Here is a 13,438-nt window from a genome sequence, read left to right as displayed (position 1 = left end):
CTGGTTCAATATACGGAAATCAATAAATACTATTCACCACATCAATAGACTTAAAGACAAGAACCATATGATCATCTCGATAGATGCAGAAAAAGCATTTGACAAAGTACAGCATCCCTTTATGTTCAAAACACTAGAAAAACTAGGGATAACAGGAACTTACCTCAACATTGTAAAAGCTATATATGCTAAACCTCAGGCTAGCATCATCCTAAATGGAGAAAAACTGAAGGCATTCCCTCTAAAATCTGGACCAAGACAGGGATGCCCTCTATCACCACTTCTATTCAATTTAGTTCTTGAAATACTAGCCAGAGCAATTAGACAGACAAAAGAAATTAAAGGCATAAATATAGGAAAAGAAGAACTTAAATTATCGCTATTTGCGGATGACATGATAATATATTTAACAGACCCAAAAGGGTCTACAAAGAAACTGCTAGAGTTAATAAATGAATTCAGCAAAGTGGCAGGATATAAAATCAACATGCATAAATCAAAGGCATTCCTGTATATCAGCAACAAAACTTCTGAAATGGAAATGAGGAAAACCACTCCATTCACAATATCCTCAAAGAAAATAAAATACTTGGGAATCAACCTAACAAAAGAGGTGAAAGATTTATACAATGAAAACTACAGAATCCTAAAGAGAGAGATAGAAGAAGATCTTAGAAGATGGAAAAATGTACCCTGTTCATGGATAGGCAGAACTAACATCATCAAAATGGCGATATTACCCAAAGTTCTTTACAGGTTCAATGCGATGCCAATTAAAATCCCAATGGCATTTCTTGTAGAAATAGATAAAGCAATCATGAAATTCATATGGAAAAACAAAATACCCAGAATAGCAAAAGCAATTCTAAGCAGGAAGTGTGAATCTGGAGGTATAGCGATACCAGAGTTCAAACTGTACTACAGAGCAATAGTAACAAAAACAGCGTGGTACTGGTACCAAAACAGGCAGGTGGACCAATGGTACAGAATAGAGGACACAGAAACCAATCCACAAAATCACAACTTTCTTAAGGGGCTAAAAGCATGCAATGGAGGAAGGATAGCATCTTCAACAAATGGTGCTGGGAAAATTGGAAATCCATTTGCAACAAAATGAAACTGAATCCCTTTCTCTCGCCATGCACAAAAGTTAACTCAAAATGGATCAAGGAGCTAGATATCAAATCAGAGACACGGCGTCTGATAGAAGAAAAAGTTGGCTACGATCTACATACTGTGGGGTCGGGCTCCAAATTCCTCAATAGGACACCCATAGCACAAGAGTTAATAACTAGAATCAACAAATGGGACTTACTCAATCTAAAAAGTTTTTTTCTCAGCAAAAGAAACAATAAGAGAGGTAAATAGGGAGCCTACATCCTGGGAGCAAATCTTTACTCCTCACACTTCAGATAGAGCCCTAATATCCAGAGTATAGAAAGAACTCAAAAAATTAAACAATAAGAAAACGAATAACCCAATCAACAAATGGGCCAAGGACCTGAACAGACACTTCACAGAGGAGGACATACAATCAATCAACAGGTACATGAAAAAATGCTCACCATCTCTAGCAGTCAGAGAAATGCAAATCAAAACCACCCTAAGATACCATCTCACTCCAGTAAGATTGGCAGCCATTATGAAGTCAAACAACAATAAGTGTTGGCGAGGATGTGGGGAAAAGGGTACGCTTGTACACTGCTGGTGGGACTGCAAATTGGTGCAGCCAATTTGGAAAGCAGTATGGAGATACCTGGGAAAGCTGGGAATGGATCCACCATTTGACCCAGCTATCGCCCTCCTCGGACTATTCCCTGAGGATCTTAAAAGAGCGTACTATAGGGATACTGCCACATCAATGATCATAGTGGCACAATTCACAATAGCTAGACTGTGGAACCAACCTAGATGCCCTTCAATAGATGAATGGATAAAAAAAATGTGGCATCTATACACAATGGAGTACTATGCAGCAATAAAAAATGACAAAATCATAGAATTTGCAGGGAAATGGATGGCATTAGAGCAGATTATGCTAAGCGAAGCTAGCCAATCCTTAAAAAACAAATGCCAAATATCTTCTTTGATATAAAGAGAGCAACTAAGAACAGAACAGGGAGGAAGAGCATGAGGAAAAGATTAACATTAAACAAAGACGAGTCGGGGGAGAGAAAGGGAGAGAGAAGGGAAAGCATATGGAAATGGTAGGAGACCCTCAATGTTACACAAAATTACATAGAAGAGGATGTGAGGGGAAAGGGGGGGGGAACAAGGGAGAGAATTGAACAACAGCAGATGAGGTAGAGAGGGATGATGGGAGGGGAGGGGAGGGGGGATAGTAGGGGAAAGGAAAGGTAGCAGAATACAACAGTCACTAATATGCCATTATGTAAAAATGTGAGTGTGTAACCAATGTGATTCTGCAATTTGTATTTGGGGTAAAAATGGGAGTTCATAACCCAATTAAGTCAAATGTATGAAAGATGATATATCATGAGCTTTGTAATGTTTTGAACAACCAATAAAAAAAAAGAGATGAGAAAAAGGCCTAGAAAACATCTCAGAAGTCTACAGGGCTGCCTCTCCCATCACAAGCCTAGAAGCTTTCTAGACTTGGTTGAAGTAGGAGCCCGGGGTACTATTCATGGGCTGCTCAGGGACTCTACAGGATTATGTTCCTTGTTTTCCAGAAAAGCACCCCACAGAGACTGTGGCTATGATTCAAGTAGGCCTAGACACTGCTTAGCACATGGCAGACCTTGGCAGCATTCACACAGTGCTTGTGCACAGAATGAAAGAGTGATGGGGTCATGGCAGCTTCCACCAAGATGTCAAAGAAAGTCAGGGAAGCCAGGCAAAAGTGTGCTGTGAGGGGAGCCACCACAGAGAGTTGCCAGTGGAGCAATGCTTAATGAAGCCATGGGAGTGGAGCCTCAGCTGAGACACCAGGAAGTGACTAGCTACGAGCAGTGTGCAATACCAGCTTAGGTAAGCTGTGGCCATCAACTTGCAGCCCAAGAAAGCAACTATGTGGGACAAAACCAGCAAATTGTGTAGCTGGGGCTTCCTGAGGCTTTGCAGCCCCATGGTATACACAGGATGCCAGAATTGAAGCAGTAAGATTTAATGCCAGCCCTGGCTAGGTTTCAGACTTGCTTTGGGCTGATTACTCCTTCCTTTCAGAATGGAAATGTATACTGTGTGCCTATCCCACCTTTGTAGACAGCTTTGGTTTTACAGACTCACAGCTGGAAGCAGTTTGCATTGAATCTCAGATGAGAATTTGGGCTTGTGATTAATGCTGGAATGAATTAAGGTTCTGGGATTTTTTGGGTGGAATGAATTATTAGTATGGTGTATATAAGAAGGACTTGAGTTTCAGGGGCCAGACAAGAAATGAAATGGTTTGAATATTGTCTTTTTCTACCAAAACTCATGTTGGAAGTATTCCCCCACTATAAGGAATTAAGAGGGCAGAAATTCAATCTAACTATGATGTTTAGATGTGGGCCTTTTGGGAGGTGATTAGAAGCAGATAATGTCAAAGGGTGGAGCCCACATGATTGAATATTTGTGGCTTTATAAGAAGAGGGGGAAGAGAGATGACACACACACATGTATTCCCTGTGTCATGCTAAAGCAATGCCCTGCATTGTCCCAGAACTCTGCCATTAAGAAGGCCATCACTAGATATGGCCCCTTACTTCTGAATCAGAGCCATGAGCCAAAATAAACCTCTTTTCTTTAGAACTTACCCAATCTGTGGTATTGTTATAAGCAACAGAAAGCAAATTAATATACCCATGGAAAGACACAGGGGGAAGTTGGCCATCTACTAGTTAAGGATGGAGGTTTCAGAAGAAATTGATCCTGCTGATACCTTGACTTTGGACTTCCAGTCTTCAGAATTATGAGAAAATAGGTTGTTTATACTACCCAGTCTATGGTCTGTTATGGCAATTACATAAAATTAATGTACCACATATTTCCTTGCCATTTAAATTTGAACACATTAAGTAACGATTTAAAACCTAAACTAACCTGTATATCTTTCCAAAAGAGTTTGTTTCTGTCATAAAATCCACCAAAATCTTGATACTGGCGAAGTAATTCAATGGGAGGCTGAGAGCCATAGCGATCCAGTCTAGGCATATTTAAGTCGTCAACAAAAATTATAACTTGCTTATTTCCTGGTGCCCCTGGGAAAACAAATTCAATTTAGTAATTAAATTTTTTTTTCTTAGAAAGTACAGAACAAAACTACTGTGGTTTGTTCCCACCCAAACTCATGTTGTGGCTTTGTTCCTAATATACTGATAACATGATGTTAAGAGGTGATGAAGCCTTTAAGAGGCATCTGAGGTCATGAAGGATCTTCCCTCAGGAATGGATTAATGTTTTTATTATATAAATGGGTTTATATTATAGGAGGTTGGCCCTCTTTTCTATCTTTTGCATGTGCTTGATTGCTCTTTTGCTTTCTGCCAAGAATTGACCTGTATGAGGCCCTCACCAGAAGCTGAGCAGCTGCCAGCACCACGCTCCTGAACTTCCAAGACTTGGAGCTAAAAAACCTTTCTCTTTATAAATTTGTCAGTCTCAGATATTCTGTTATGATAATGGACTAAAAAAAAAGAAAGAAAGCATAGGTATGGCTTTGCACTCAATGAGAGTCATACTGACTTGCGAGTCATACTGAGTTTAATTCTTTTCTCAAGAGTGAGGAGAGACCTAGCAGAGTCCCACTCCAAGGAGACATATCTCCTTCTGTCCCCATACAGGCCCTTCAGCTAGATGTAGATCTGGCTCCGAGGCCCACATTGTTATGTCAGGTTGTTCCTCACCCTTACTCTCAGAGCCCATAATACTGGTAGCTCTCTAGTGAGGTCTGGACCATTCTCAAGTCTCAGCACATCAGTGCCCTCACTAATTATGGGGCCAGGGCATGGGTGTGGAAAGCTAAAGGTTCTCTTTCAAAAATGCCATCTCATCACCCTCACATGGAAAACAGTTCAAAATTCAAAAGCATTCCCATTGCATCAAAGGGAAATCAAAGCGAAATCCAGGATTGTGGATATACACAATGCCACATTTAAAGAAAACCAATACATATACTCATCAGAAAAAATAATTAGTGATAGCAGAGAAAAAGTAGCAACTGAAGAATAGGAGGTGACTTCACCTATTCGGTACCCAGTGCTTAAGACTAAAGGACAAATAGCCATTTCTCTTTGGTTGGTATTAATGTTGGATGGTAATTCCAAGGTAACTGAGAATAACTCAGAATTTTACTCTATCCTCTGGTTCCTGAAAGCTGAGAAGCATGAACCAGGATTTGGAAAGGATGTAAGGGAATCATTTTTAAAAATCTGGATCCCTCATCAGAAAATAGACCAATGTCCTGTGTCTAACTGAGCAGGTAAAAGAAAGCTGTGAGGCAGTAAGCAACTCCAGTGTTTGGCATAACAGCTCCTATTAGATGCTGTACACTGTACAAAGCAGCTGGGCCTGAGTTCTGACTGGTAACCCACCCAGAAGGGCTGTAGGTTGGGCAGGTGAACTCTAGCAGCAAGAGGCTGGAGGATGAAACTGAATGAAGGTTGAGACCCTGATTCCCAACCTCAGGGAATCTTCCAAAGGGGAGGCTTAATGCCTAAAATGAGGACAGACCTTATAGGAGTCCCTCACAAGAGCCTAATCCTGAAAGTGCCTCTCAGACAGGTTGGGCAGTCATTCAGCACCAGCCAGAGAAGCAGGGATCATCTACATGCCCACATGCCTATTTAACTATCAGTCAGGGGGAAGACACTTGTCCTTTCTTCTTTTCCCATCCCAACATATCAGTTTTTCCTATGTGGAATGGGCGTGGGATGGAGGTAAAGAGTATCCCATTTCCCCCTCTATCTCCAGTACCTGGAACCACAAAGCTGGCTTATGACAGAAGATAAGGTGAACTTCAAATTAGGTTTGGGGATTGAAGTTTTACATTGGCCCAGACTCAAAACATCTGAAGGTGACCAGAGCTATTTATCTTAAATAATTAATAAGGGTGGGTAAAGGAGATCCCTGACTTAAAATGCTGACTGATGCAAAAACCCAAATAGTTTCATGTTTACTCCCCACTGAGTTCAGAAACTCAGTGTGCTAGGTAAAATCAGAGTTGTTGATTTTAAATAAAGGGAAATCAATTCAAGCCTGGGTGGATCGAGTGAGAGCCATGAAGAAGCAAAGACTGAAGATGTTCTGGTTTTAAGGGGATGGTAGAAATAAATGGCTTGCTTATAACAGAAAGATATCTAGATATCTGGTACAGGAAAAATATCACTAATAGAATCACCTTGCTTTGGTTTAAATATGCTTTGTCTCCACCAAAACTCACGTTGAGGCTTGGACTCCAATAGTGTTTAGAAGTACTGAGACCTTTATGAGGGATTTATGTTTTCTTGTGGGAGTGAGTTCTTGCTCTCAAGGGACTTCATTGATCGCCATGAGAGTGGGTTGTAAGTTCTTGTTCACTTTCTTTCTCTCTCATCATGTGACCTCTCTCTCACATATGTGTTTCTGCCAAGTGATGCTGTCCACCTTGAGGCCCTCACCAGAAGCTGATGAGGGCCTCATGCTCTTGGACATCTATAACTGTGGGCTAAATAAACCTCTCTCTTCTTTGTAAAGTAACCAATCTCAGGTATTTTAGTGTTGCAACAAAAATCACACCAAGGCACATCTTTACAAATAAAGTAAGAAAATATCCAATTTTCCTTTACTATTTGTGGTGTTTATATAATTTATTGGCTTAGTGAGTAGTTTATATAGAATAAATTAAAATGACAGTTCTTACCTAGAATATTTTTTCTTTTTTTTTCCAGTTTTGATTCAATGATCTCTTGTGTCCTTGCAGATGAAGTTTGGGCAGAAAAATTTAGATAAACAGGGACATAGCCAGCAGATTCCTGAATTCTAGTTAACAATCCTTTGGCAATAACGGTCTTTAGATTTAAAAAATCAGTTTGTTAAGCTCACATTCAACATAACATATTTTTCAATAACCTGTATTAGTATCCTGTGCACTGAGTAAGAAATAATATAAGAGAGAAGTTAAGTCCAGATTGAAATGTTCTCTATTATTTAGTTATACTAATCCAAACCAAAAAAATATTCTAATCAGCTCTATCTCAGAAAAATAATCTTATTTTAGCTGCCTACCCAAAGCCATCTTGGTTATTATACAAGACAATTTGACAATGAGAGTTACAGGAAGATTTAAACTTCTTTTGGAAATAATTTAGATGGGAAATAATGAACCACCGCATATGTGGAATCTTCCAAAATAAAGATCAAGCAATCAGAATCCTCCTATTACCTTACTTAAAAAAAACATGAAAATAATGTTATTGTCATATCAGGTAGAAGTAAACAGGCAAGAGGGAACCAACTGAATTTCATCAATAGTGCTTTGAGGACAAAAACTATTCTGGACAATTCTTACCCAATCAGTGCAGTAGCAGTCCCACAAATACCAACAGATAGAATAATAAAGACCCTAAACACAAACTCTGGCCTGAAAATCTACTATGGTTTACATAATATCAGCCCAAGGATTTATTCAGAAACTGGCAAACTCTGAAATAATTCCTAGGGTCAGTATAGATTTAGTACAGCCATAGACTTCCTGAAAACATAACAAAATTTTAAAAAAATTTCCCCTGAGAAATGTGAGAATAATTCTTAAGTTCACCATGCCTTAATGTTTAGAACAGAACTTTTTTTGATGTTAGGTTTCCTACCTTGCCAACTCCAGTTATTCCAGTAAACAAAACTGAATGTTTGACTGCAAGTAGTTTTTCCATTAGATACCCAAAGCGCACTGTGTCTGTTGTGGGGACAAGCATTTCAAAAAACGGAATATCTCGGCTGTACTTGAAAGTAGGTATAATTCGTTCCCAGGGATCCATCCGTTTAGTGTCAAAGTCCACATGAATGCTCCAAAGATCACCAGAACTCGGAAGCTAAAGTATAAAATCAAACACCACTTTCAATAGGTAATAGGCAACACAGCAAATTGCAATAGACATATTCTCATAGAAACAAAGGGAAGTCAAAAAACATGAATTTATTTGGATTTCTTTTTTTCTTTGTGAAGAGTAAGTGTTTAAGTATCAGAGGTTAATTTTAAAAACAGAATCATGTAACATAATGCATGGAAAATTCAATTTACTGATTATATTAAAATCTCATATCAGAAATACAAAGTATTTTCAATATAATTCAAAATCCAGGGGCTTACTCTGTGCCAAATATTGTGCTTTGTGCTGGAAACATGTGCTGGATGAGACCCAGCTTCTGTCTTCAATGACATGGAAGACATATGCACTTCAGCTAATATCCATGGGGAAATGAGAGGTCTCATGAAGATGCTACATTTACAAAGGAAGGATGGCTAAGTTCAATTTGCAGAGGAATTATGGTGGTGGCTGAGATGCAGGAAAGCTTTCAGAGTAGTAATGTTATAGATAAGACTTGAAGAGCAGGCAGGAATAAGATTGGTAAAGAAGGATAGGGATGGGGAGGAAGAGATCAAATTCAGGTTAAAAATATAGAGTATGAAGACTGAAGCCGTGGAAAGTATAGTGCATACTGAGAACCATTAAAGCAAAGTGAGAGATAAGAGTGGGAATACAGACAGGAGCTAGATTGCACAAAGCATTATGTATCAAAGAACTCAGTTAAGATTCTAAGTAGGTGAGTGACATAATCAGATCGTATTTTAGAAGGTTCATTCTGGCAACTATATAAAGCAGTGTTGTTTTAAGCTCATTTAATAGTGACTGACTCTTAGTAAGAAGGTAATTTTACATGGGGATCTTGTACAGACATACAAGCACATCTACAAATGTATAATATTTGCCCCTGCAATGTATAATTCACTCTGTTTTCTATTTCACCCTATTAAAAAAAAACTCTTTTGAGGCGGAACACAACATCTTATGCCAGAGTTCATAACCAGAGTTCAGTTTAAAGAGCTCATGTTATAAAGTTATATATGCAAACAGTAATGTATACATTTACCTCTGGATCAAGACATAAAACATGCCCAACACTTCAATACTGTCTTCCCCTTCCTTATTAATACTAGACACACCTGCATTCTCCTATGAAGTAATTACTAGTTTATTTGTTCTATTTATCTTTTTATCAATACCACATTCTCTTCACTACTATTGCTTTATTGGTTTAAAATCTTTTTGTTTTCTTTTTAACAGTGATAGGGATAGAACTCAAAGTATCGTGCATGTTAGGCAAGCACACCACTGAGCTTCATCCCCAGGTCCTTGAGTTCTTAAAATCATGTAGTTTAAGTCCTCCAAGTTTGTGTTCTTTAAGATTATCTTTGTTATTATAGGGTTTTACATTTTTAAACAAATTTTAGAATGAGAATCTGTTTCCATAAAAACCCTATTGGGGTTTTGAGGTTGGAATTACCTTGAATCTTCAGAATATATTTGGGAGAGCTAACCTTAATAGTTATAAATATTTTAACACACAAATGTAATCTGCATATCTCTATTTATTTAGATCTTTAAAAGTTTCTCTCAGGAAAGTTTTTAAGTTTTCAGGGAAGTCTTTTACATCTTTAATTAGATTTATCTGTTTTTAATATTTTCTTGCTAATGTAAATGATATTGCTTTAAAATTTCACTTGTTAACTTTCTGTGGACTTTAAATTCAATAGCTTTGCAAAATTACTTATTAATGTTAATAATTCGTGAAATTTTTTAGGATTTTCTACATATTCAATATTGTTTCCTGAATATAATGATGAATGTACTTCTTTCCTTCCAAAGTTTTTGTATGTTTTATTTCTTTTTCTTGCCCTTCTCACACTGGCTAGAACCTCCAATATAGTGCTGACTAAATGTTGTGATAATGGTTATTTCATTTCCAAAATCTTCATGGTAAATTAATAGATTGTGACCTATAATTTTAAAAGCATGGATAGGGTGAATTATATATAACTGAACAAAGGTCTAGGAAATAAGAAAGACTATTCTAGAAGACACAAAGAAAAACCCCACATAAATACAGTTATCTCATAATAGACAAAGATGCCAAAAACATCGATTAGAGAAAAAGATAGCCTCTTCAACAAATGGTGCTAGAAAAATAAAAAAGCCCTATGTAGCAAAATGAAACTAAACCCCTATCTCTCACCATGCACAAAACTCAACTCAAAGTGGATCAAGGACCTAGGAATTAGACCATAGACCCTGTGCCTAATTGAAGAAAATGTAGGCCCAATCTCCATCACATTGTATTTGTCCCTAATTTCCTTAATAAGCCTCCTAAAGTGCAAGAAATAAAATCAAGAATTCAAACTAAAAAGCTTATCCTCAGCAAAAGAAACAATCAATGAGGTGAAGAGAAAGCCTACATTTTAGGAGCAAATTTTTGACACACGCATGCCAGATAAGCACTAATCTTCAGGATATATAGAGAACTCAAAAAACTTAATACCAAAAACCCAAATAACCCAATCAATAAATGGGCTAAGGAACTTAACAGACACTTCTCAGAAGATATACAAGTGATCAACAAAATATATGAAAAAATGTTCAACGCCTCTAGTAAATGCAAATCAAAACTACTCTGCGATTTCATCTCACTCTAATCAGAATGGCAATTATCAAGAGCAACAATAAGTGTTGGTGAGGATGTGAGGGAAAACGCACACTCACACACTGCAAATTGGTGAAACCACACTGGAAAGGAGTATGGATATTCCTTAGAAAACTTGGAACGGAATCACCATTTGACTCAGCTATCCCCTCCTTGGTTTGTACCCAAAGGACTTAAAGTCAGCATGTTATAGAAATGCAGCTACATTAATGTTACAGCAACTCAATTTACAATAGCTAAACTGTGGAACCAACCTAGATGCCCTTCAATATATGAATAGATAAAGAAATCATGGCATATATACACAATGGAATATTACTCAGGATTAAAAGAGAATAAAATTATGGCATTTGCAGGTATATGGGTGGAGTTGGAGAATATCATGCTAAGAGAAGTAAGCCAATCCCCCCAAAACCTAAGGCTGAATGTTCTCTCTGATAAGGGGATGCTGACCTATGACGTGGGTGAGGCGGATGGGAAAAATGGAGGAACTGTGATTGGGCAAAGGGGAGGGAGAGAGGAGGAGGGTACATGGGCATGGCAACGGCAGGAAAGATAGTGGAATGAAATGGACATTGCTACCCTAGGTACATGTGTGACTGCACATATCATGAGACACTACATTGTGTAAAATCAGAGAAATGAAAAGTTATGCTGCAGTTGTGTACAATGAATCAAAATGCATTCTGTTGTCATATATACCTAATTAGGATAAATTAATTAATTTTAAAAAAGAAATAGGCTATTCTATAGCTCAGAGAAGAAATGGTAAGTACATAAATGATTCAGAGACAGTGAGGATGAAGAGAGAACATATTTGAAAAAATATTTAGGTGATAAAGTTCATTGAATTTAGTGTTTCACTTGCTATAGGGATGTGAGTTGAGACTGTAACAAACCTTAAGTTCTGACTAGTATTACACGGATAAGGCTCTTAATTGAGACAAGGAACACAAATCTAGTAACTCATTCATTGGTACTTGCAGACAGGAAAAAGAATCCAACTTTGCATCTGGACTCCCTCCTGCTGCTGAGATGGAATGACTACTGCCAGGACAGTTTTCTCGAACTGCTCTGCCAAATATCCTCTGGTCACAGTCCATCAATGGCTATCCACTAACAAAGGAAAAGAGCTAAATGAAAAGATTTTCAAAGTGTACAATAGCCTCTAAGTTCTACATATTCAGCCCTCCCCTCACTAAGACACCTCTAACTTTATCTCTTAGTACCCTCCCATTTGGCCATTCCACTCTGAGCTCATTACCCTCTCCGTTATTTTTCAGAATTGCCAAGTGCCTTAGTGTTTAATGATCTTTGTACTTTTCCTTCTAACTGAAATACTTGCCCCTTAAATTATTGCTAGCTCCTTGACTTTCTTCAGGAGTTGTTATTAATTGGATCTGAAATGTCTCCCCCAAATTCATATACTTGAAAGCATGTTCCCCAATGCAGCAAGGTTCAGAGGTGGGACTTTTGGGCGATGACTGGACCATTAGGATTCTAACCTCATTGGTGGAATAATCATTGATCAATAATTGAATTGATCAATAATTTGATCAATAATTTGAAGGGATTATTGGAAGGCAGCGGAAACTGTAGGACGTAGGGCCTATTTGGAGGAAGTAGGTTGCTGGGGACATGATCTGGAAAGGCGTATCTGCTCCCTGGCCCATTCCTTTCCTCCCTCCTTTCCAGTTGCAATGAGATGAGCACTTTTCCTTTACCATGCCCTTCTACCTTAATGTAGACCCAAAGTGATGGAGCCAGCTGACCATTGGCTAAAACCTCCGAAACTGTGAGCCAAAATAAATCATTCCTTCTGTAAGTTGCTTGTGTCAGGTGTTTTGGTAACAGCATTGAAAAGCTGACTAACACAGGACTCTAAAAATGTGACCTTATTACTAAAACTTTCGTATCATAAATGAACCAGTTCTTTGCTACTTCCTGGCACTCCCTATCAGCTTTACTTGGACTTATTTTTCTCTAAAGCATTTATCACCAACTAATGTCTTGTATATTAGTCTATTCCTGACTCCCTTAACTGAAATGTAAGCTGTATAAAGTTAGATACTTTGATTACTTGCTTTACTAAACCCCAGTTTCCAGAATGGTACTATGATATAATAGGCTTTAAATAAATATTTACTGAATTGAACGCTGAATAATTGATTTGGGTCACCTCTTGCTGCCCGTGGATGATCCATATCACTTCTCTGGAGCTAGTTGGGGTTTGTCTGTCTGTATCAAACTCCCTATAGTCCCCAATCTGTTTCATCCTGCTCAATTATAATACAATCACTTTGAAGATGCAACAGGGTTTCATATCTATTAGAAAATCTTAGGTTCATTAGGTCTTCTATTCTTGGGACATCCTTTTAAATTTTTTGATAAATTTTAATTTTGATACAATTTTTACAAACTTTAGAAAAGTTAAAATAATAGTACAAATAATTCTCATATATCATTTACTTAGATCAATGGATTGTTCGGTGTTTTGCCCTATTTGCTGTCTCATTAACTTATTCCTGAGAGTCAGTTGTATACATTATTCCACCTTATCCTAAACAGCTGAGTGTTTATTTTCTAAGAACAAGGATATTTTATTACATAACCATTATAACATAATCAAAATCAAGATTGAACACTGACATACTATCTAACTAACTTATATATTCAAATATTGCCATCTATTTCAGTAATGTCATTTATAGCTATGTTTTTTCAAGTCTGATATCCAGTCCAGAATCATACATTGCATTAG

The 13,438-nt window shown here is 37.7% G+C and overlaps 1 protein-coding gene across 1 annotated transcript in view; it reads right to left on the bottom strand.

Moving 5' to 3' along the window:
- The window catches only part of Dnah6 (dynein axonemal heavy chain 6), a 278,870-nt gene that overhangs the window by 123,828 nt on the left and 141,604 nt on the right, over nt 1–13,438 (bottom strand). The window contains exons 38-40 of the mRNA XM_071601776.1: nt 7,788–8,009; nt 6,842–6,989; nt 4,045–4,202 (exon numbers count right to left, since the gene is read on the bottom strand). Coding sequence (XP_071457877.1) covers nt 4,045–4,202; nt 6,842–6,989; nt 7,788–8,009 — 528 coding nt within the window. The remainder of the gene's footprint in view (nt 1–4,044; nt 4,203–6,841; nt 6,990–7,787; nt 8,010–13,438) is intronic.

The sequence above is a fragment of the Marmota flaviventris genome, chromosome 14 (genome assembly GCF_047511675.1).
Source record: "Marmota flaviventris isolate mMarFla1 chromosome 14, mMarFla1.hap1, whole genome shotgun sequence".
NCBI lineage: Eukaryota > Metazoa > Chordata > Mammalia > Rodentia > Sciuridae > Marmota > Marmota flaviventris.
Note: the sequence above shows the minus strand (reverse complement) of the source record. Positions and strands in the feature narration are given on the sequence as shown.